We start from the raw sequence: 20,287 nt of genomic DNA, 5'->3' as shown, positions 1-20,287 counted from the left end.
AAATATAACACTTCAATTTAATCCCACATCATAAGGAAATAAAAATAAAATTTTATTTATGTCTGATAGATTTATTATTTAAAATTTAATTTTAAACATATTAATTCAGTCTCCATAAAATTGATAAATTAATTATTCTATCAGGTTAAATCTAATTCTAAGTCTTTACTGAATAATAAGGCGTATGTTGTACCAGATTCTGAGTTAATCGAAGTTTTATCTCCTTTGAATATATATATATATATATATATATATATATATATATAGAGAGAGAGAGAGAGAGAGAGAGAGAGAGAGAGCGAGGGGTAACTCGTGAAGGCTGCTTCGGTAGAAGAGACATGAGAAGCAGGGAAAGCCTGTCCAACCTATTTGCATCCTGCAACGAGGCCAACTCCATAGCTCAGCTCCACTCCCTCCTCCTGCGCTCCGGTCTTCTCGCCGCCGCAGACTGCTTCTTCGCCACCCGTCTCGCCTCTGCGTACTCGAAACTCCGTCACGTCCAAGACGCACGCAAGATTTTCGACGAAATCCCTCACCCAAACACTTTCCTATACAACGCCGTGCTGCGAGCCCACCTCGGTGCTCGTCAGTTGCCACAGACGCTCCACCTCTTCCGCCGCATGACCGCGGTGACGTCCTTGTCTGACCGCCCCGACAACTTCACGTTGTCTATTGTGCTCAGAGCGTGCGCCGGACTTTCAGCACTCCGGCATGGCCAAGCCATCCATGGCCTCGTGGTCAAGATGCAACAGGCCTGCTCTGATTTGTTCGTCGGTTCATCTCTTGTGGAGATGTATTCCAAGTGTGGGGAGATGGGCGACGCTGTCGCAGTGTTAGACGGGTTTCCTGATCCGGACGTCGTGCTTCGGACTTCAGTGATCACCGGATATCAGCAGAATGGCAACGCTGAAGAGGCTGTATCGTTCTTTTCCAGGATGCTGGTGGGAGAAGGTGTGGCTCCTGTTCCTGTCACCCTGATCAGCGTGGTTTCTGCAATCGGGCAATCGGGGGATCTTCGGTCTGGGAAATCTTGCCATGGGTTTTTGGTTCGAATGGGCTTCCAATATGCCTTGTCGCTGGCGAATTCCGTCTTGAACATGTACGCAAAGTTGGGCGAGATTAGAATGACGAGGAAGCTGTTCGACATGATGCCCGAGAGAGATGTCATCACATGGAGTTGTATGATTTCATGTTATTCTCAAAACGGGAATGCCGTGGAAGCTCTGGATGTTTACAAGAGGATGATCGAGGTAGGAGTAGAACCCAATTCCATCACTTTGGTTAGCGTGCTACGAGCGTGCACGCTGGCTCTCGATCTTGGTGAAGGAAGAAAGGTTCATGAGTATGCAACTCAAAGAGGATACGACTCAGAGCTGGTTGTTTCCACTGCTCTTGTTGACATGTACATGAAGTGTTCATGTTATACCGAAGCAATAGATATCTTCTATGGAATGCCGAAGAAAGATGTGGTCTCGTGGGCTGCTGTCATAGGTGGCTATGCCCAAAATGGTATGGCCAATGAGGCACTGAAAGTGTTCCAGGACATGTTATCGGATGGACCTAATCCTGATGCCGTCACGATGGTGAAGGTCCTGACAGCAAGTTCGCTGTTGGGAGTTCTACGCCAAGCTGTTTGTCTCCATTGCTACTTGATCAAAAGTGGTTTCGACAATAAGGTCTTCGTTGGTGCAGCGCTCGTAGATTTGTACTCCAAGTCTGGCAGTTTGGGTAATGCTGTCCAAGTGTTCGAAACAGTGAGTGAGAAGGATGCGGTGCTCTGGAGTTCTATGATAGCTGCATATGGAATGCACGGTCTTGGAACGAAGGCAATTGCGACGTTTGAGCGTATGATTCAGTCATCGATTACACCCAGTGCTGTCACATTCATGACGTTATTGTCTGCCTGCAGCCATGCTGGTTTGGTTGAGCAAGGGAGAAGGATATTTGATAGCATGAGCCGTGTTTACGGGGTCACACCTACTTCAGAGCATTGCGGTATCATGGTTGATCTCCTCGGGCGAACTGGAGAGTTGGAAGAAGCCTTCAGGCTCATTGAACGCATGCCAGGCCCTGTTGACCCTCACGTTTGGTGTGCATTGCTTGCTGGTTGTGCAATCCACCACGACATCGACATGGGAGAGATGGCAGCACGGATCCTACTAAAACAAGAGGCCGAGCATGCTGGATACTATAACCTTCTCTCGAATATCTATGCTTTTGATGGGAAGTGGGATCAAATGGTGGGGGTTAAGAAACTGATGATGGACAGAGGGTTAAGGAAAACACCAGCATATAGTTCAGTTGAGGTGAATAATGAGGTTCACGCTTTCTTAGCTGGTGAGGGGCTCCATCAAGGATAGGAGAGGATCTGCAGATTATTGAGAGAATTGACAGTGAAGACGAGGGAGGAAGGTTATTTTCCTGAAAGACACATTCCAAGCAGAATCCACAATAAGATCATTAAGCGTCTCAACATTGCAAAACGTCGAGAGGATATAAGTCGAAGAGCCATTGCCAATATGCTGGAAAACCCCCTTCAGGAAGATGCTCAAAGGCATCGAGGAAAAGCTCCCAACTACAGCTAGTGTTTCTTTTCTGAGACTAATCGATCTTATTAGTCGCATTAGCAGCATAAGCGCGCGACGACATGACGCAACCTTCTCATGTGAACTTAGTGGGCCTCAAGCAGCTTGAAGGACGTGAGCCTCCTGAAGTGCTCCCATGTCTTCTCCCAAACCACCGCCTCGTACTCTGACACCACGCCGACACCGCCGTCTTTGGCCTCGATCACCAGCTTGTAGTTGATCCCCGCCACCACCTGGGTCTCGCCTTTAACCACCTTGCACAGAGTAAGATTGGACCCGGCCTCATGGTTGTGCTCGGCGACGGCGAACTCTGCAATCTCACCGACGTCGGGGTCGCTGATGTTCTTGATCGGGGTCCAGCCGCCGACGATCACCTTTGTGAGAAGAGACAAAGGGGGAGTGAGGATGAGAAGACAAACGTCACATATTAGGCAGAGAGAGGTCGACTAAGAAATTGGGATAGATGAAATCATATAAGGAATCAGAGATGAGTCGAGTTTTTGTCTCAGGAGTGTTGACTTTTGACTGCATGGGATGTGAGATCAGATTGGTGCACTTCTCCTTGTCTGTTGACTCGAAGCTATCAGTGACATAAAGGAAATAACGATGCAAAAAGCTTCATGCACAGATCTGCTGCTCACCAGTTTGTGGAAGGACGCGAGCTGCTTGAAGCTCTCCCATGGTTTCTCCCAAACCACCGCCTCGTACCTCGCCGACGCGCCGCTACCATCTCTCACCTCCAACACGAGCCGGTAGTTCGTCCCGGCCACCACCTGGGTCTCGCCCCCCTCCACCTTCCTCAGCGTGAGGTTGGTCTTCTCCAGCTTGTTGTTCTCGGAGACGGCGAACTCGGCGATCTCGCGGACGTGGGGGTCCTTGAGGTCCTCGATCGCCGCCCATCCGCCGTCGAGCCCCTTACGAGGGGGATCCAGAACGTAGGAGGTGGCGAAGACGGTGGAGGCCAGAAGGGAACAGAGAAGATGAGGAAGAAGGGATCTCATGGCGATCGATGGATGTAACTGTGCGCGGAGACGTGGGCATTTGTGGGCGCATTTAAAGCAGCAACGCCGCACGCACGTGAACCAACTTCATTGGCGCTCGTACGCGGCCGAGTTCGAATCCAAATGCGGCCGCTAAATGCCGACAGAGACTTCGCGGTTATTCTAATATATCTACGTGTGACGTGTCGCCCACGGTTTGACCGATGCGTGTGAGTCTCGAGAGTGAGCTCCATTTCCGGCAAATGGGGCACCATTTATCAATGGATTGAATCGCCCCAATGTTAAGTCACATAAAAAAATGATAATTTATATTTACACTACTCTAAAGACTATTCTACTGCATGAATTCATCAAAATCAAAATAATATTATTTATGTTTAAAAATATCCTTCGTTCTTAACCAATGCAAATCCTTAACATTTTAAAGTAATTTTCCGATACGATGAGTTTAGTCCTAACAGTGGGCTTGATTCTTAATATTGCTAATTAGGACAATAATCAAAGGAGATATACTGGGATATGATGAGTTTCAAATGTAAGGAAGATACACTACACTATAAAAAGATAATAGGAGATGAACAATCAAAAGTGATCATGATTTTTTCTTTTAAAAGATTTTACGATAACCTTTCAAAATCTTTACCAATTAGAGTAGCTAACACCTTCAAATTAATCATATTCTTTCTGATGATTGATAGAAAAAGAAAAACATTGGACAAATAAAAAGATCATCTAAATTGAAAATAAAAAATTAAATATATAAATAATAAATTTGTTATAATTTTAGACATCCTTTATTACATAGATTTGATGAAAATAATTTTTAATGATAAAATTTTATGATAAAAAATTTTCTTACATCATAATAATTGACAAAAAAAATTATTTTAGTTGGTTTTAATGAATAAAAAAAATGATTTTTGATTAATAAGGATGATGAATTTACTTCAAAAAAGTTTAATCAAACCTATAAAAATCATGGTATTAAGGTATAACTAACTAACTAACTATATATATATATATATATATATATATATATATATATATATATATATATATATATATATATATATATATATATATATATATATATATATATATATATATATATATATATATATATATATATATAAAACAGAGAAATATGTAATTTATACTAACCCTACCTTAGTATTGCCCTAACATATTTTTAGCTTAGACTATTATCCAAAAAATCAGTGTTACTGGATAAAGCTGGTAGCTTCTAGCAACAAAGTAGAGCAGAGGCAGACGGTGGGCATCCCTTTGTTCCAGCTCACAGGGCCCAGCCGCAAGCAGGGGCATATGAATCCCAGCATCATCTGCATATGATGGAACATATGCTTTCTGCAGAGAGCTGGCCATGCTCTGTCACGGATCTCCATCACGCAGAAGAGGACTACAACTCATCCCTCGTGACCTTATCCTTTCTCACAGACCACAACCATGAACAGTTCTTCTCAGATTCAATATTGGTCCCACGAAAAGACTCGTTTAAGCATAAGACTATCGTTGTAATAGTGAGAAGAAGACGCAGTTAAGGTACACAATGCAAGCTTCCATGACGAACACAAACCCTGCTGCACGTAGTAATTAGCTCTTGACCAGCTTGAAGGAGGTGAGCTGGCGGAAGTTCTCCCATGGCTTCTCCCACACCACCGCCTGGTACTTCACCCGCGCGCCGCTTGCATCTTTCACCTGCAGCACCAGGCGGTAGTTCGTCCCGGCCACCACCTGCGTCTCGCCCTTCACCACCTTGCTCAAGGCGAGACTGGCATTCGCCTGCTTGTTGTGCTCGGCGACGGCGAACTCGGCGATCTCGCGGACGTGGGGGTCGTCGGTGTTCTTGATGGGGGTCCAGCCACCGAGAGCCTTCCGGGAAGACGGGGCGGAAGCGAGAGCGTGAGAGGTAGAGACGACGGCGGCGAGGAGGAGAAAGAGAAGAGGTACAAGGGGTCTCATGGTTGTACGCGTTGCGGTGGGGTGGTGATCTGGTTTGGTTTGTATAGGCGATGAGGCACGCCGAGAGGGTTAGGTAGCCATGCCTAAAGCATGCACTGTTTTGGTGCGGTGGAGGAGCCCATTCTGAGCTGGGAAGCATCGAAGCCAAGCATTCATTCCAATGATCCATTATTAATATTTGCTGGACATGTACAATCTTATCCCAGAATCCCCCATGCATGATTGAATGAGGATGCCGGTCACAAGACATCATCATTCTACCACCTAAATCTCAAGCGAAAGGCTTGTAGGTGGAAGACTCGTACTAATCACTTGTGTACACACTTTAAGCTCAGCATCCTTTCAGCAACCATTGGATTCCCCTTCTCTCTCTTTGTCACTCCACCCAAGAAAGCTGCTTTGCTTGTTGAGGAGGCTGCCCCGCTTCTCCAGCACACCACCAACAACGGTACTCCTCTGCGAGCTACTGTAGCTTTCTCTTAACGACAGATATAATGGAGTCGTGACCGGAATTAAAGCTTACTTTACGGGTGCGAGGTGGGCAAGATTTGGCGACCGGCACTCAACCACACACTCTCTCGTACGTGAAGCAAAGCTATTGATCTCAATGGTTATCCAACTAATTAAACTGTCACCTTCTCTTTGGCATTGCGTTTAACGTGGTTTCGGCGGATCGGCGACAGCAAGCAAGCAATCGATCTGACCCACAGAGAACATAAAGTTACTGGTAAAAGAGCATCACGTCACGTTACTATGTCTCCTGATTCAATGCTCTCTTTCACGCTCGGCCAAAGGGAGATGAATGCGTGCCCCCACCCACCACCACCACTGTTCTCTCCTTTCGGCGAAAACAAGGGAAAAGAGTCCCAAGGCCGGGCAGCGACTCCAGCGTGCGTGGGTCCCATCCCTGGATGACTCACATCATCGATTTGGGTGTGGATCAATTTAGGTGCCGGTAAACCAATGTTTTCTCCTCATAGTCGTTGAATGCTGCCAATTAAGTTTGGTTATTATGGTTGTAAGTGATACAACCACCAAATTGGGGACGACGCTTTCTGTGTAATTTAATGACAAAAAAATGATAATTTATAATAGTTTTGATAATTTTAGTAGTGATTGGTATGATTTTTTTAATGAATATAAAAATTTATAGGGACATTTATGGTATTTATTAATTTTGTAAGGGTGTATATGTAAAAGCGTCAACAATGATATGGATATGAAGAAAGCTTGTTGGAAGAAAACAAAAGCAGCGAGGAGGAGAGGGGAAGTGAGAGATGGGAGTGTATAAAGAGGGTGAACGAACACGCAACGACCGGCCAACCCCCTCGCTCTCTCTTTCTCGTCCCCCACCCGCAACAACATATCTTCCTCTAAGTCGACCGCCATTGTTGCTTCAGCCACACGACCTGCGATCCTCTCGCCGGCGTTGATCGGTTCCTCGACCTCCGCTGGAGGCCGAAGCAACCTGCTCGATCGCGTTCGAATGAGGTGCGGATGCTCGCTTCCCGTTCAGGACTCCGGCGATCTTTGTGCTTTTCTTAAAGATCATGTCGTGATACTCTGATACCCACTAGATCGTGTGCTTATCCATGCTTTTCTTGATCTCTGACAAGGGATGATGCTTATAGTTTGATGCCACATGTGGGTGATTCATTGTTGGTACCAACTTCAACAGGTTAGATTTTAGCTTGACAATGGGCCTCTCGGAGGAAAGTCGTCATATTTCAGCAATTTGACCGAACGAATTCACCTCAATTCCAATTTTTTCTTCTTTTTAATCTAAGCACATCTTTGAAATGTAAAATCCATCTCAATCTTGGTTGGAGTATGACTTGCCACGTTGACGAATTAGGCGACAAGGTTGGGCAACTTGGGTTTGCAGGCGCTGTTACGATTTGCCCTTTACCCGATCTTCTGGCAAATTGGATCGACTCTGAATCCTGTCGAGAAAGGAACACTTTATTATTTCCTGATTATACTCTTTAAATAAGCAGTTGGCCTTGATTGCATTTCTTTTCATTAGCTATTTTTTCATATCTGCAGTTCGTGTTAATTGTATTTTCTTTCTTTAGCAATTCTTTTTTTATGTTAGTTCCTGTTTTGTGTAGTTCTTTTTGTTTTCAGATCTTTGTGGTTAAAATTTGATGATTGTCGCTTGGCAGGATTTGCTCTAACAGAAATGGATGGTAACAGACAGATGGAGGTTCATTATATAAATACTGGATTTCCTTACACTGTTACGGAAAGCTTGATGGATTTGTTTGAAGGCCTCACTTATGCTCAGGCTGATGCCGTCCTTGCAGAAGCTATTCATGACCAGGTAGCTTGAACAATGTTGTGTATTTATTTCCAGTATCTTGTAACATGAATATTACTCATGCTTCTGCTAACTGTTTAAAATATGGACATTTTAATATTGCCGATATCATGATCAGTCGATCGGTTTGATTAAGTAACGATCAAGTTCCTTAATCCCAAGCAGCAAGCTATTTCTGCTGATTTTTCAGATTCACTAGTAAGCATTTTATGTGACTTCTACCCAAGTGTACCTAACAAAATATAAGAAACTTGTGCTTTTCCTATTTGCATCCTTCAAGGCAATGTCGTTTTACACTTGATTTCTAAGCAAGATGAGAACTTTTTCTTTATTTTTTTTTCAGAACAAATCAGTAAGTATTGGTTTCTAGTGAAAACACAAGACTACTACTATATTATCGCCTTTCTATGCATGTTTTTAGTAACTTATGTTTGCTAGTGTCCAAGAAGAATTTAACTCTGCATCATAATATATATTCATCCTTAAGTCATTTTGAGTAAATATATGTGTGATTAATATCGCAGGGAAACACATACTGGTCAACGATGCACCCATACAAATATGGATTCTCTGGATCTTCTAATAATTCATATTATGATTTTGGTCACACTTTTGATATCTATGATTATACACAAAGATTGGATGGAGGAAGGAGAGCATGGGACAACCCTGCAGCTTTGAACAACTTAGGCTTGCCACAGCAGACCCAGCAAAGCAATGAATTTGCTCATGCAAATAGAACTCCTAGAACTGAGGAATGTAAGTAACTTTTCAGTTCATCATGTTTCCCATATGTATCTAGTGTTCTACTGGAAAATTTGTTGAAACACCAATCATGGATGATATACAATCACTTGGTTTGAAAGATATCTATATATTTGTTTGTTTAATGCCTCTGGATTAACTGCTTGATAATTTGTTTGTTCAGGATAGGTTCCTCTATTTCAAAGAAAAAATCTTCTGCTTTGTGATTTAGTGGTATAATAGTTTGTTTGTTGAGGTGTGATAATGGAGATTAAATTACCTCAATCAGGCATCACTCTCTGTTACATGTACATTCCATTGATGTTCTTATCTGGGAAATTTAAGTGCATAGACAACTATCCAACAATTGTATGTAAATCTTCGGCAAACTTTCTTCCTTATGTATGATTATAATTTTGATAATTTCAAGTTATACGAAAGGAAACTAGAGAACCATTAGTCCAATCAAAGCGAATTCTGAAACTTTTGTTAAAGATAGTATACATTATTTTCATAGTAGTCAATCGACGATCTTTGTATGTTAGATAATACAATTATCACTTTCGAGTCATTTGTCTAATTAACTTTATCAGTTTCTGGTTTATGATGTCAACAAATTAATTTTATTTATATTCATGCAGGCATTCAACTGCAACAGAATGCCAGTGGTTCTCAGGTGTGAAGTTCTTCCATGTGTATTGTGATTAAAACTTGCAACCAATTCTTTGTTCCTATAGCCGTGTGTGCACATTCTTTTACATCATAAACAGATTCCAGGATTTTTTGATGTGACATACAAGCAGTTTAAATTAAAACAAAGTGTTAATCTCCCAATAAAAAGATGTCCTATTCTATTTCTATGCTTGTGGTGGTGCTTTAGCAACATTTCATGCTTGGTTTTCCATATTGGATTTCTTATTCAGTCAAGGGACACGATTCTGTTCAGATTGTTGATCATTAACCTGATAGTTGCATGTACTTTGACCTTTGGTAATAAAATTGAGAAGTTCATTTTAGTCTTTTGATAGTCATCTAAGTACTTAGTTGCAGGAAATTCCTACTTGGTTTGATGAATTACTTTGGAAGCTCCTTTAATATGTCTAGATTCATTATATTCATCAAACAAAAAGTATAGATGAAGAGGGGAACTGGAAGATATATTAAAATTTGGAAGAGAGATTAGAGTGACAAAAAAAAAAGAATATTGTAGAAATTTCTTTGTTTCATCAATAAATATCATATAATATGAGAATAAAAATATATGAAAATTCAATGTTAAATATAAACTGAATTAGACACTTGAGAAATTCTAATATGACTGATAAGTAAGAATAAATATGATTTCCGAGTCGCCTATGCAAGAAATAAAATTTCACTTATTAGCTTCAATTGTGTATCTCAGATTGCTAATTCTTCCTTTTACATGGTTACAGGTCATTTGGCAAGACAATGTTGATCCTGATAACATGACGTACGAGGTCTGTTATTTATCCTCGGACCATTTCACATAGATTTGATGTACCATGTTAGGATGTTAACTAGGTTCTTGACATTCATGCTCAATTTGACTGGTTCAATACTTGATTCTGGATTCAGTGAAATAATAACAAGCTCATTCAGATATGTCATCTGATATTATTATTTAAAATTTCCCTGGGGCATTTATTGCTCTGTTTTCATAACAAACACTAGAAGGGACTGTGCTTTTATAGGATATTGGGATTAGCCAGCTTCCACCCAACACCATACATCTTATAGTCCGGCAGTTTTGCAACTAATTGGAATCATTGAATGTACTAATGATAGAAAACATAAAGTATCTGTGTATGTGAGAAGTTCTATTGATAGCAATCACATCATTAGAGATTTTATAAGGTTTAGTTAGGTAAACTCTTTTTGAAGGATGGAGAAGATTTTAATTTTGTCTAGACTCTGGTAAAAGTTGGTTGTGTGGAACAAAGAAACCTGGATGGGAAATATCATCAGCGCGGTCCACTAGCAATAGCAAATATTTAATACATAAATTGATGGCAAATTTTATTATTTCATAAATTTATATGGAGCAAATTGGTTAATTTTGTATAATGAAAATATTTTTGTTACAGCTTATTTCCCACAAAGCACTCCATGTCATTGCTGTTACTTGCTGCCTACTGTTGGTGCCATGTTGCAATTACATCAACACAATTTATTTGTAGGAAAAGTTGTGTTTTATCATGAGAAAGTGATCTTTTTGAAATCAGATACTTCTAAAATGAACATCTTGCGGATGGTCTAAGGTGTGCTATTTGGAACATAGATGGGTGAAGTAAAATTGGGAAAATTAACAAATTCATAATTTTCTTCTTTATTTTGCAAGGAAACTGTTTCTTGTATGACATGAAGAGTTGATGATAAAGCATAGGCAACTTAAGATAGAAGCAGAATAACAAAAGAAAATGTTTGTCAACCATTTTCCAAGGGAATTTTCAACAATAGTAGTATGCTGAAATGACTCCACAATATAGTAACTTTTAGGCACAAACCAGTAAGAAAAAACTTGAAACTAAAGAGTCAGAATTGTGAAGACAATTTCAGAACCATCTTTTGTGCACTCCATGAAAATAAAACAAAAGATGTAAATTTCATTTCTTTATACAATGCACTTTTTAATTGAAAGAGAATTGTTGGTAACAAACAGAAACATAATAGATGGAAAAATCAGCAGAAAATAGAGAGTCATAAAGTATGTTACCACATTAGATCAATCAGTTGTTACTCACTATTGAGGAACATAAGTTGACAAAAAAAAAAGGAAAGCATGACACAAGTGAATTTTATCTTAAGACTAAATGAATATTTAGCTCAACTAATGTCACTTGACTCTGAAGAAATGAATTTATCAGATTTCAGCAGAAAAAAATGTTATATATATAGCCTTTCAAAATGACTAACAAAAAATTCAAAATATACTCTTGCAATGCATTGACCACTGAGGTTCCAATTTTCAAATACTGGTCGATATGGAATTCCATGCTTGGACTGGACCTGCATGGTATGTTGACACTATCAATATGGTCTATATAAATGTGTGGTACTTAACTGATGAATCCTTAAACCACCAACTAATACTCCATAATCATTTTTGTCACCCACGGATATAAATTTGAAATTGACTTCTACTTTTACATACAGGAATTACTGGAGTTGGGTGAGACAGTTGGAACACAAAGTCGTGGTCTTACTCAAGAATGTATTGCTTCACTTCCTGTCACAAAGTACAAGTGTAGCTTCTTTTCTAGAAAGAAATCACAACGTGAGAGGTAAACCCTCATCCTCATGGGCCTCAGACTATCAAGCATATATATTGCTTTCCTTCACAGCATAAATAGCATCATGATCATCATCGAAATAATGCTGTTGGGCTCTATCAGTTTAGAGTATGCAATTTCTGAACAATACAGAGATTCCGACAATTTGTATAAAATGTTCATTGGCCATTTGGCTTCTGTCAGTCAACACATCAATGACTTGAACTTATACCAGTCTCGTGGACGTATATACACAATATATGTGTGCCATACAATGATTGAAAATTGAAACATTTTTGCTATCTTGGTTTCGTCCTGTTAAAATTACAATTTTTCTGGTTCCAGGTGTGTCATTTGCCAGAAGGAATATAAGAGAGGGGATCGACAAATAATTCTTCCATGCAAGCATGTCTACCATTCCACCTGTGTCACAAGATGGCTTGGTATCAAGAAGGTAGCCGAAACTACTCTTATCATTCAATGAAGGTATTGTTGAAATTTTTTCTGCACTATTGCTGAGTAGTTCTTTGTTTAATTTGTAGGTATGCCCAATTTGCCTTGCCGAGGTACGATGTGAGGAACCAAAGCTCCAGTGATTTCTGATTAGCATATAACGTTCAAGATGTGTTTAGCCAATTACTCCGGAAGCTGCTTTGTTTTCCTTATTTTTCCATTTCAGTGTCAGAAATATCAGACAGCAAACTTGATTGATTCCACAGTTGTACTTAGTATTTGTGATGCACAGTAGGAAGCACAAACACAGTTGTAGATTCCGAACAGGTAAAAATTGTTACAATCATTTGGTCAGGATTAGGTGATTGTCGTATGAATGAATGATGAATTATTTGCCTTCTTATTCTCCAAAGTAAAAGCTCATTGTGTTTGAGTTTGGGTGATGCAGGTTAATAATTTTGACCACTTTACCTTATTATGCAATCAAATCAAACTCTGGAAGTTTCATCTGCATTCTTGTTCTTCACCATGAAGGTCCTAATTTTCTAGTTTCCAACAATTACATCTTACATGTGATGCAAGTTATATCAACAATGAAGGGAGGTGAAGAGAGGATTCCAGATGCTCCGCTAAATAATTAACACAATAAAACCTAGGGCGGGACCCATGCCTCAACGGTCGAAAAATTAACACGGGGCGTAACGTTCCGTGGAATCGATTTGGTTGCCGACGCAACCAAAACCCCCTCCTCAACCAACCCCGCTCTCCCTCTCTGGTGTCTCGAGTTCTGTGGCTTCCCTTTCCAGTCTCTGCTTCTCTTTCCCCATTCGTTCCTCCCGTGGAACGGCGAGGGATGGAGCCCGCCGACATCGACTGGAAGAATATCGAGTCAAGGTACGTGCGCGATGAGGCCTACGAGAACATCAACGCCCCCAAATGGCTCGATCTCACCGGCCCCGACGCATTCCCTGTCGACGACGACGCCTGGTTCTGCCGACACGGTACGCCCCCTGCTCCATCGCCTCTCCGTCGCTCGCTCAATAACCTGCGATTCTTGAACTCTCTCTTTCTTTCTTTCTTTCCTTCTTCCCTCCTTTCCAGACTGTAAGCATCCGAAGACCGCCAAAGATTTCAAGCTTGCGGCAGCGCCGAGCCCCAAGGTCCGAATCATAGCCTCCTATTCTTCTTTCTTCCTTTTTCTTTGGAAGCTCTGATCTGATTGTTCCTTGAAATTTGCTTGGTTGATTGGAACGAAACTAGGCGAAATTGATGCGGTCGAGCTCGGAGAGACTGCCTCTCGGCGAGAGGAACAGCGTTCACGGGTAATGAATTGGCTGTGGATTCTTTGTTTCTGGTTCCTTTAGATGCTGTTGGAGTGACGCCGGCTCCCTCTCCTCCGTCCCTTTCTGTTTCAGAAACGAGAACAACCTGAAGAGAAGAGCAGGGATCGCGGCCACGCTCCTCCAAGCCTCTCCCCTCAAGACCAAATCTGCCGCGACGAAACAAATCAGGGAAGATCTTGAGAACCAAAACCCGAATCGTTCGACGCCGCCACGTCCCAGCCGCCCATTTGGTGCTCCCAAGGCGCGGAACACTGTGAAAGAGATGATCAAGTCGAGCGCCCAGCAGAAGGCTGAGGAGGAAAGCCAGGTAAAGGAGCAGAGGAAGGCCCAGCCGCGGCTGAGGAGCACACTGTCCGCCAGGAATCTGTTCTCCGGGAAGGACATCTTGAGCCAGATCTCCGAGTTCTGCCACGAGCTCAAGAAGATAGCGGTCGGACGCGGGAGGACTCCTCCAGCTGAAGAAGATTCCAAGAAGCAAGTCAAGAAGAAGGTCGCCAACATCGTTCACAACTCAGAAGCAGAGGATAGAATGCCACTGACCCCAAAGTAATCGTACATAAGTATCTGCACTTGGTTTTCCACGGATTCAGAAAGAATTGAGCTCGTAAAATTGTCTGCAGGAAAGATGACTCATCATCAACAAAGAAAAGCAGCAAAATGGCAGTGAGGATTGAGATCGAGAAACCGATAGCGGTGAAGGGAGTAAGAGCGTCTCCTCCCACGCCGCAGCGGTTCCCTTCCCCGTCAAGTCGCGGTACAAGGAACCCAAAGGCCACTGCCAATGGCAGATCTCCTCTCAGCAAACCTTCTAAATCAGCAACTCTGGTATGCGATCACAACCTCTCCGTCGAGTATCTATTAGATCGCGTTCCTTCCATCTAAAAAATGCTTGATTAGGTGAGGGCGATGTTTCAGGAGGCGGAGCAGAACAGAGAGGAGAAGAAGGCATTATTACCAGTAACTGATGAACACTGCAGCAGTTTATCTGTTGCTGCTGACACAGACAAAGGGAGCTCAACTGACCTATTCTGGTTCTTAAAGCCTTGCACTTGTTTGGTGAATTAGATCCTTAAGGCCATTATACAATTTTGGCCTTATTTTCTGTTCATTTAATTATATAGGTGTGGGAGAATAAAACATGTTTGCAATTATAGTAGGCGTATTGCATCTGAACAAACATATATTCGTAACGTTTCACACAAAAAATGATCTCATCATCATCATCATCATCATCACGCATGAGCAGTGGAGATGAAACAGGTGCTGTTGTAGATTACGGTGTGACCCCCCTCATCATACGCGCCGCGTAGGACCAGTTGACACTCCGCGTCGTGACGATAACTCGATCGAACCAAGTTTCCGATGACCCGGTAGCTCGATCTTGATCTGACCCGAACGACCAGTGTCAGGCCTCGCCCTGACTCGAGCATGTCTTGCATGCTTCGCCCGGCCCCGTACATCGGCTTGTTCTTGGTGCCCAAGTATAGAGTCAGTGCCGATGAAGAGTCGGTATCGATGTATGATCCATCGCTCTGCAGTGTGGACAGCGAGAAGGGAAGAAGAGAGGTCAGAACCCGTGGCTCCTTGGATGCATGGCAGGCGGCAAACTTACCAGTGAGCTTGCAAACTTCATGTGCTCGAAGGCCATCTCCATGGCGGAGGGGCGGACGTGCAAGCCGAAGACCTTCGAGTAGTTGTCCACCGCCATCTCCATGGAGCAGTTGCAGGTCAAGATCTTGGTCACGACACCTGTGTTGTCCAGGCCTTCTCTGAGGCTGAATTGTTCGACTGATGTTATCTGAAGGCAAGAAGACGATCCATGTAAACCCAGACTGATCCGCGCTGCATCATGGGTGTATAGATCGAATACCTTGAAAGAAACGTTGGGTTGTGGGGGTTTCGTGGCCAAGAAGAACACGAGAAAGGCGAAACCCACACTGAACATGAGCCTCCATGTCACCTGGAACGCGACACAGCAGCAGGAGGAGGATGGGTCGAGCGAAACAAACCTCCACATGCCGCTTCGCGTGCCCTCCCCGTCCTCCTCACCGTCATTCACGCCGACGATGCGAAGGCGCTGACGCTCCCCCTTCTTCACGCGGCTCTCGTAGCCGGCCTTCTTCTCCTGGAGGAAGGAGTTGTTGGAGCCGCGGGAGGAGGAGTAGCGGGAGAGGGTGAAGCGGGACACCTCGTCGCGGTTCCTGTTGTTGGGGAAGCTCTCCTGGGTGAAGGGGGAGAGGAGGGCCGACTCGGATGCCGGGTGGCTGTTGGTGTGGGAGGCAGCGGAAGGGCTCTGCACGTAGTAAAGGGCGCATGGGGAGGAGTGGAAAAGAGCTTCCTGCTCCTCTCCTACGTGCTGGTTTGCCATTTCTGGTGGAGGCAGAACGGTGGGATGGGATGCGTATGCCGATGCGTGCAGTGGAGAGGTGGCTTTATTGGCGGGAAGGCATGCAGTTCGATAGGTGAAGAAGGGTAAGGGTGCATTAGTTGGGACCGGCAACATAAGTAGTCATCATTCACCTCATGTAAGTGTCGTGTACCCCTACGCTAACCATGTGTTGACCGCAAACGAATGCACAGTCTCTCAGAATGCGATCATTCTCTTCTTTGAAGGACTTGAAGAATGTGTCGACATCCCTTTTATGATCCTTTTCTAGTTGTTTAGGTTTCACTACGAGTCATTATGGGCAGAGATCATTGTTTAAAGAGCACGCCATAGGTATTAAAGGGAGGAAGGAGAGAGAGAGTGTGTGCGTATGTGATGACTTGAAGATCAAGTATGGAGGAGGAGGCAGACGAACATGGCGTGAATGATAACTCCTTTTACGGACATGTGGGGTTAAAGCCAGCGTTGCCGGAGTTGGCAGCCTTGTCGAAGGATACAGTAGCATCTGTTGCTGAATCTTAGGGCTTGTCTTCCTCGCACAAACAAACACTTGCAGTGGGAGAAGGTAGTCAGTCTGACTGGAAAAGACACTACTGTTCCATGGGAGATGGGCTGCAGTCTCATCCATTGTGCTTTGATTGGGAACTCTGTGTCCGAGGGAGATGTGACCAATTGGGATCGCGTTAGGGGATGGAGACGCGTCTTTCCATGCACCCAAATTGGTCATCCATCTCTGTTCCTTGAGAACTACAGAGAGATCAAACATACATATATCTTTTCTCTTTTAAGAACAATTCCGATCTCAAATTTCAACAGTACGTTGAAGATTGAAAACAAAACTCATCGATTTTATAAAATAATTAAATCAATAATTTTTGAGTTGATAGATTAACGATAAGGGATATACTGATGGCCTACTCATTCGATATATCATTATTATATGCTATCTAACTAGAGAGGATAAATTTAAGTTTTTTTTTATCATTTATGATAAAAAAAAAATAAACTTCCTTCCTTATTCATGATTTTCCTCTTTGCTATTTATGAAGAGAAATACAATAGTATATTTTTTTTCATATTTTTTACTATCAAATATAAAAGCTTATATTTAACAGAAGGATTTCTTTTAATTTGAGTGTCAAAAATATCAGATCGAAATTTTTTTTTTGATCTTGATTCTTATGCATGTAATATATTAGGAGTTTAATGTTTTTTACATCAGTATCTCAGACAATTTTATGTATATAAATTCGGATCAATTGATCATTTTCCTAAAGATTTTTGGGAACGCATATGAAAGAATGTAACAAAAATAAAATGAAATTATCTAAGAATGTAACAAAAAATTTCTGGGGACGCATACGAAAGACTGACTTCAAATTGTGCTCTTTATTAGCACAATTTGAAGTCTTCAAAATTTTTTTTTTGCCCTCCAAGTCTTTAAGCAAATTACAGTAAAAAAAAGCTATCCCAAATCTGAAAAGACAAGTCAGTTTGCCTCCTTAATTACCTCACCCTTACAATGCATCCACGAGGAGCCTCTCAATTTGGTGCATTGATTTGTGAATCACTTGCCTTTCTACCTTAAAAGAAGGCACAGTTCATTTGTATTCCTCTCGTAAAGGTGGATCTAATTCTTGCGACACATTAGCATCCATGAGGAAAAAGCATAGACATCCTGTGGCAAAAAGTCGAAAATGAATGATGTCAAGGGGTGCACGCTTTGCTTTAACATGCTTTACACTACACTATAATAATGGCGTGCACAAGTGCTAAGACAGTTAACAATTAAGATCCAAACCTCTCTCTGTCCTCCATATTTTGGATCTCTACACCTTAATATCTAAACTGATAGGGCATATTTTGGTAACCTATCCTCCGATCACTATTTACAATCACATCAACGTAAAGATCAACATACTAGACCAAACCCCTTAGTCAACATCGTTCCGCAAAAGTCAGACGGTGCCAACTAAGTACAGCGTCGTCCCGTAAAGATTTGGACGATACCGATCGAGTACAGCAAAGACCGGATTAGCGTCCATCGAGTACAGCGTCGTCCCGCAAAGATCAGGTCGGCACCAACCTAGTACAGCACCGTCCTGCAAAGATAGTGTCGTCCCGTAAAGGTCAGGACGACACCGAATACATTACCACTGCACAACGCCGAAGACGCCCAACATCCGCCCCAAGAGGAAGATCGCTGTCCGAAGGGATGACGATCATAAATACGATAGGTACAGCTGGTCCCTTGGTGAAGGGATAAAAACTCATCGTCGGACCGGCAACAAGCGGTCTTTGGCTTATTTTTCACCCGATTCTAACCAAATCTTTGGAGGGGTCGAAATCAGGGAGTCCCCTTTCCGACCCCGACCTGTATAGGGACTGGTGATAGAGAGGCACGCGGTCAGCCAAGGGGAGTTTCTAGACTTTGAAGCCAGAGCCCAAGCTCGACCGCACCAGACGACAGTCCTCGCCATCCGAGTACCGACGTGGATGATCTTGCGTACCCGGGACTGAACCAAGCTATGCTGACTCCCTCTGTATATATATATACACATACACATACTGTCAGTAATCATATGTAAAAAAATATATATTCTCTTGTTTGTTTATTATAGAAAGCTAAACATAATGGTTTTAGATAATACGAGAAAGAGGAGATGAAGAGATTGGGCAGGATGAATTGCTAGCACGGATCAGACTAACCAGATTGGTGTGGTCTGCACTGAGACAGCCACCCACATCATCAAACTAAATCATCAGAGCTGCATTCTTGTTGAAAGCTTTGATTCATCAATGGGTGGGTCGCATGATTTCGTTCCGTAATTAATCATCAAAACAATTATTTCTTCGATGCTTGAAATCGATCGAAGCTGTTGAATAGTGCATTTGATTTCTGTGCATGTCAACAGACGTGTGCGTCAAACTGTAACCCATGCAAGCCCTCACGTCCTCACTTCTGCCCCCCACGCGTCAGCCTATCCACACGTGTCAACCCCTTCTCCTCCTTTATGAGCTTCCCCTTACCCGACGTACGTGCTCGCTCCACCTCCATCTATCGTCGTCACCTGCACAAACGATGGGCGACCGTGACCGCGCGCGCGAGCGCCACACGATCGAAGCCACGAGGGACCTCCTCCCGGAGAAGGAGCCCTCGGCCTCCCAAGCCCTCGCGGTGGCCACACTGCTTCCCCTCGGTGGTGGCCTCCTCGCCCTCGCCGGGCTCACGCTCCTCGGCTCGGTGATCGGGCTCGCCCTGCTGACGCCGCTGTTGCTGCTGTTCAGCCCGGTGCTGGTGCCGGCGGCGCTCCTGGTGGCGCTGACGGTGGCGGGGGTGCTGACGTCGGGCGCGTTGGGGTTGACCGGGTTGTCGTCGATCTGGTACCTGCTGAAGCAAGCGAGAGGGATGGTGCAGAAGGCGCCGGAGCAGATGGAGAATGCGAAGCGGAGGGTGGGCGAGGCGGCGCAGGCCGCAAGAAGCCGGGCGGAGGAGACGAAGAGAGCATGAAGCGACGATGTCTGTTCACGTGTAGTCGTTCGTCTCCTGTGTTACGACGTACATAGCTTCGTAGAGTTCTGTCTCTAACGCTCTCATGATTGTTTTCTACGCTGTTGTTGCCACTACGTGTTTCCAATCTCGTCTTAAATATGGAAGTGTTTTTTCTTTCTGGTTTTATTTCTCTTGGGATATGATTTCACGGAACACTACTTAATGAACGAATGTTATGTTCATTGGTGGATGACAAATTATGAATGACCGTCGAGACATTTACTTATTTGAAACATCTAATACATGACACTGTTCTTTTTTGACGACAAAATAGGTAATAGAAACCATGAAAACACACACACACTATATATATATATATATATATATATATATACTGTAATGATTCATTAAAGTAAAGTGGTTGGGATTGATGGAGGAAAATAAAAGACAGTTCAATTTGTTGGACCTATGGCAAATTTGGAGGTGATTTTATTGGTTTTTTGTAATCCTGACATATGTTTACTCTTACAATTAAGTGAAAAATAAAAACCATAGTTATTGCCTAATTAACCATATTAATTAGCATATAAAGAAGACAGAATAATTAGAGTTATATTATTTTTGTCCATTGATGGACATCTTCTAAGAGTCCTTTCATCAGTTGCAAATGCCATAAACCTCACAATTAACTC

The 20,287-nt window shown here is 42.9% G+C and overlaps 7 protein-coding genes across 9 annotated transcripts; 4 read left to right on the top strand and 3 right to left on the bottom strand.

The window, feature by feature from the left end:
• Positions 1-299: 299 nt before the first annotated feature.
• On the top strand, positions 300-2,585 carry LOC103981711 (putative pentatricopeptide repeat-containing protein At3g01580). Its single transcript, XM_009398453.3, is given in 1 exon segment — positions 300-2,585. A coding segment is annotated over 1 exon segment (2,247 nt). The 5' UTR covers positions 300-338.
• LOC103981396 (cysteine proteinase inhibitor 1) lies at positions 2,453-3,787 on the bottom strand. The gene is made up of 2 exons (XM_009398117.3): positions 3,227-3,787; positions 2,453-2,959 (listed from the first exon to the last, which is right to left on the bottom strand). Exons 1-2 carry the CDS (start codon positions 3,584-3,586, stop codon positions 2,672-2,674), a joined length of 648 nt encoding a protein of 215 aa, XP_009396392.2. The 5' UTR covers positions 3,587-3,787; the 3' UTR covers positions 2,453-2,671.
• A 1,244-nt stretch (positions 3,788-5,031) lies between these two features.
• On the bottom strand, positions 5,032-5,710 carry LOC103981394 (cysteine proteinase inhibitor 1). Its single transcript, XM_009398116.3, has one exon. It carries the CDS (start codon positions 5,564-5,566, stop codon positions 5,198-5,200), a length of 369 nt encoding a protein of 122 aa, XP_009396391.2. The 5' UTR covers positions 5,567-5,710; the 3' UTR covers positions 5,032-5,197.
• Positions 5,711-6,819: 1,109 nt separating this feature from the next.
• On the top strand, positions 6,820-12,806 carry LOC135609976 (E3 ubiquitin-protein ligase BIG BROTHER-like). 2 transcript variants are annotated; one of them, XM_065103845.1, is made up of 8 exons: positions 6,820-7,057; positions 7,732-7,889; positions 8,411-8,645; positions 9,272-9,306; positions 10,064-10,108; positions 11,805-11,932; positions 12,266-12,374; positions 12,463-12,806. In XM_065103845.1, the coding sequence occupies exons 2-8, from the start codon at positions 7,749-7,751 to the stop codon at positions 12,514-12,516; spliced, it is 747 nt and encodes a 248-aa protein (XP_064959917.1). In that variant the 5' UTR covers positions 6,820-7,057; positions 7,732-7,748; the 3' UTR covers positions 12,517-12,806. The 2 variants fall into 2 exon arrangements, with proteins under 2 accessions (XP_064959917.1, XP_064959915.1); XM_065103843.1 differs by lacking the exon at positions 6,820-7,057 and adding an exon at positions 7,091-7,244.
• A 160-nt stretch (positions 12,807-12,966) lies between these two features.
• Positions 12,967-14,867, top strand: LOC103981391 (uncharacterized). Of its 2 annotated transcripts, none has more exons than XM_009398113.3 (6): positions 12,967-13,374; positions 13,475-13,533; positions 13,634-13,695; positions 13,789-14,262; positions 14,337-14,541; positions 14,632-14,867. In XM_009398113.3, exons 1-6 carry the CDS (start codon positions 13,227-13,229, stop codon positions 14,779-14,781), a joined length of 1,098 nt encoding a protein of 365 aa, XP_009396388.2. In that variant the 5' UTR covers positions 12,967-13,226; the 3' UTR covers positions 14,782-14,867. The 2 variants fall into 2 exon arrangements, with proteins under 2 accessions (XP_009396388.2, XP_009396387.2); XM_009398112.3 differs by having other exon boundaries at positions 14,614-14,867.
• LOC103981392 (uncharacterized) lies at positions 14,841-16,208 on the bottom strand. The gene is made up of 3 exons (XM_009398114.3): positions 15,587-16,208; positions 15,329-15,514; positions 14,841-15,248 (listed from the first exon to the last, which is right to left on the bottom strand). The coding sequence occupies exons 1-3, from the start codon at positions 16,082-16,084 to the stop codon at positions 14,949-14,951; spliced, it is 984 nt and encodes a 327-aa protein (XP_009396389.2). The 5' UTR covers positions 16,085-16,208; the 3' UTR covers positions 14,841-14,948.
• A 2,960-nt stretch (positions 16,209-19,168) lies between these two features.
• On the top strand, positions 19,169-19,864 carry LOC103981390 (oleosin 18 kDa-like). Its single transcript, XM_009398111.3, has one exon. The coding sequence runs from the start codon at positions 19,185-19,187 to the stop codon at positions 19,611-19,613; it is 429 nt and encodes a 142-aa protein (XP_009396386.2). The 5' UTR covers positions 19,169-19,184; the 3' UTR covers positions 19,614-19,864.
• Positions 19,865-20,287: the final 423 nt, after the last annotated feature.

The sequence above is a fragment of the Musa acuminata genome, chromosome BXJ2-4 (assembly GCF_036884655.1).
Source record: "Musa acuminata AAA Group cultivar baxijiao chromosome BXJ2-4, Cavendish_Baxijiao_AAA, whole genome shotgun sequence".
Lineage (NCBI taxonomy): Eukaryota > Viridiplantae > Streptophyta > Magnoliopsida > Zingiberales > Musaceae > Musa > Musa acuminata.
Note: the sequence above shows the minus strand (reverse complement) of the source record. Positions and strands in the feature narration are given on the sequence as shown.

Coding starts and splice junctions, on each gene's coding strand:
- LOC103981396 (XM_009398117.3), bottom strand. CDS start 3,586: ATGAGATCCCTTCTTCCTCATCTTCTCTGTTCCCTTCTGGCCTCCACC. Junction 2,960..3,226: donor TCGCGTCCTTCCACAAACTG/GTGAGCAGCAGA, acceptor CTTCTCACAAAG/GTGATCGTCGGCGGCTGGAC.
- LOC103981394 (XM_009398116.3), bottom strand. CDS start 5,566: ATGAGACCCCTTGTACCTCTTCTCTTTCTCCTCCTCGCCGCCGTCGTC.
- LOC135609976 (XM_065103843.1), top strand. CDS start 7,202: ATGCCACATGTGGGTGATTCATTGTTGGTACCAACTTCAACAG. Junction 7,245..7,731: donor GTTGGTACCAACTTCAACAG/GTTAGATTTTAG, acceptor GTCGCTTGGCAG/GATTTGCTCTAACAGAAATG. Junction 12,375..12,462: donor GATGGCTTGGTATCAAGAAG/GTAGCCGAAACT, acceptor TTTAATTTGTAG/GTATGCCCAATTTGCCTTGC.
- LOC103981391 (XM_009398112.3), top strand. CDS start 13,227: ATGGAGCCCGCCGACATCGACTGGAAGAATATCGAGTCAAGGTACGTG. Junction 13,534..13,633: donor CGGCAGCGCCGAGCCCCAAG/GTCCGAATCATA, acceptor GAACGAAACTAG/GCGAAATTGATGCGGTCGAG. Junction 14,542..14,613: donor CTTCTAAATCAGCAACTCTG/GTATGCGATCAC, acceptor ATGCTTGATTAG/GTGAGGGCGATGTTTCAGGA.
- LOC103981392 (XM_009398114.3), bottom strand. CDS start 16,084: ATGGCAAACCAGCACGTAGGAGAGGAGCAGGAAGCTCTTTTCCACTCC. Junction 15,515..15,586: donor AACCCAACGTTTCTTTCAAG/GTATTCGATCTA, acceptor TCTTGCCTTCAG/ATAACATCAGTCGAACAATT. Junction 15,249..15,328: donor TGAAGTTTGCAAGCTCACTG/GTAAGTTTGCCG, acceptor TCCACACTGCAG/AGCGATGGATCATACATCGA.
- LOC103981390 (XM_009398111.3), top strand. CDS start 19,185: ATGGGCGACCGTGACCGCGCGCGCGAGCGCCACACGATCGAAGCCACG.